This window comes from Sinocyclocheilus grahami, unplaced genomic scaffold (genome assembly GCF_001515645.1).
Source record: "Sinocyclocheilus grahami isolate Dianchi unplaced genomic scaffold, SAMN03320097.WGS_v1.1 scaffold76.1, whole genome shotgun sequence".
Classification (NCBI taxonomy): domain Eukaryota; kingdom Metazoa; phylum Chordata; class Actinopteri; order Cypriniformes; family Cyprinidae; genus Sinocyclocheilus; species Sinocyclocheilus grahami.
This window is the reverse complement of record NW_015505255.1, coordinates 2,548,897-2,549,716: the sequence shown is the minus strand read 5'-3', so window position 1 is coordinate 2,549,716 and position 820 is coordinate 2,548,897. Positions and strand designations below refer to the sequence as shown.

The 820-nt window shown below is 34.3% G+C and overlaps 1 protein-coding gene across 1 annotated transcript in view; it reads right to left on the bottom strand.

Annotated features, from left to right (window-relative positions):
- Positions 1-820, bottom strand: part of LOC107586029 (myotubularin-related protein 10-like) — a 30,535-nt gene that overhangs the window by 14,197 nt on the left and 15,518 nt on the right. The window contains exon 4 of the mRNA XM_016273241.1: positions 3-30. Within this exon, the coding sequence (XP_016128727.1) occupies positions 3-30 (28 nt within the window). The remainder of the gene's footprint in view (positions 1-2; positions 31-820) is intronic.

Genomic DNA, 820 nt, shown 5'->3' with positions numbered 1-820 from the left:
GCCCAAGAGGCGGTGGGTGCACTGGAATCTCTGTAAACAATAAAAAGACATGGGTAATTTTTCATTCATTTGCTTTCAATCTTTTTGTTGACGTTATCCAGTAAAGAGAACCTCATGAGCTACGGCTGGCCTGTGTATGAACCAGTGTAATGGGTGACCCGTATAAGCTTTGAAGGCCTGTAATAATTTACCTTCTTTCCTTAGTAAGTCAGCTTATCATCTGTTGACTGAGGGAGATTATTAACATGTTTAACTTATTTAACTTAAGAGCTGCTTAACAGGACGGAGTGACTATATAAGTTAATGCGTGTAGCAGACTTCACTGCTCTGGAAAATAACTTTGGATTCTTTTGCAAGACTAGGTCTTGAAGACAGGGTCTGAAATTTATTTCCCTCCTTATATGACCCGTTTATCCGGAGTAATACTCATGACACCAATATAAAAGGAATTGTATTATATTATATGAATTATAATACTGAAATCTATTTCACCTATATGTTCACATATCTAATGCAGACCTGCTTTTCTCAATACTTAAAGATAAAGTGTGTCCTTTCTAGTTTAATGAGTCAACTACAGTGTATGGAAACACTGTGGCTCTATCAAAACATTGTCATGACCAGTTATAAATAAATAATTAAGTAAATTCAAATTATAGTGCAACAGGTCAACAAATGTATTGATTTCTTTTCCTCAGCCATGTTAATTAATTTGATTAATTTTCTAAATCTCTCCAAGAAGTTATAGTGAATAAATACTAGATTACAATCCTATGCCTACATTAAAGGGGTCATATGATGCGATTTCAAGTTTTCCTTT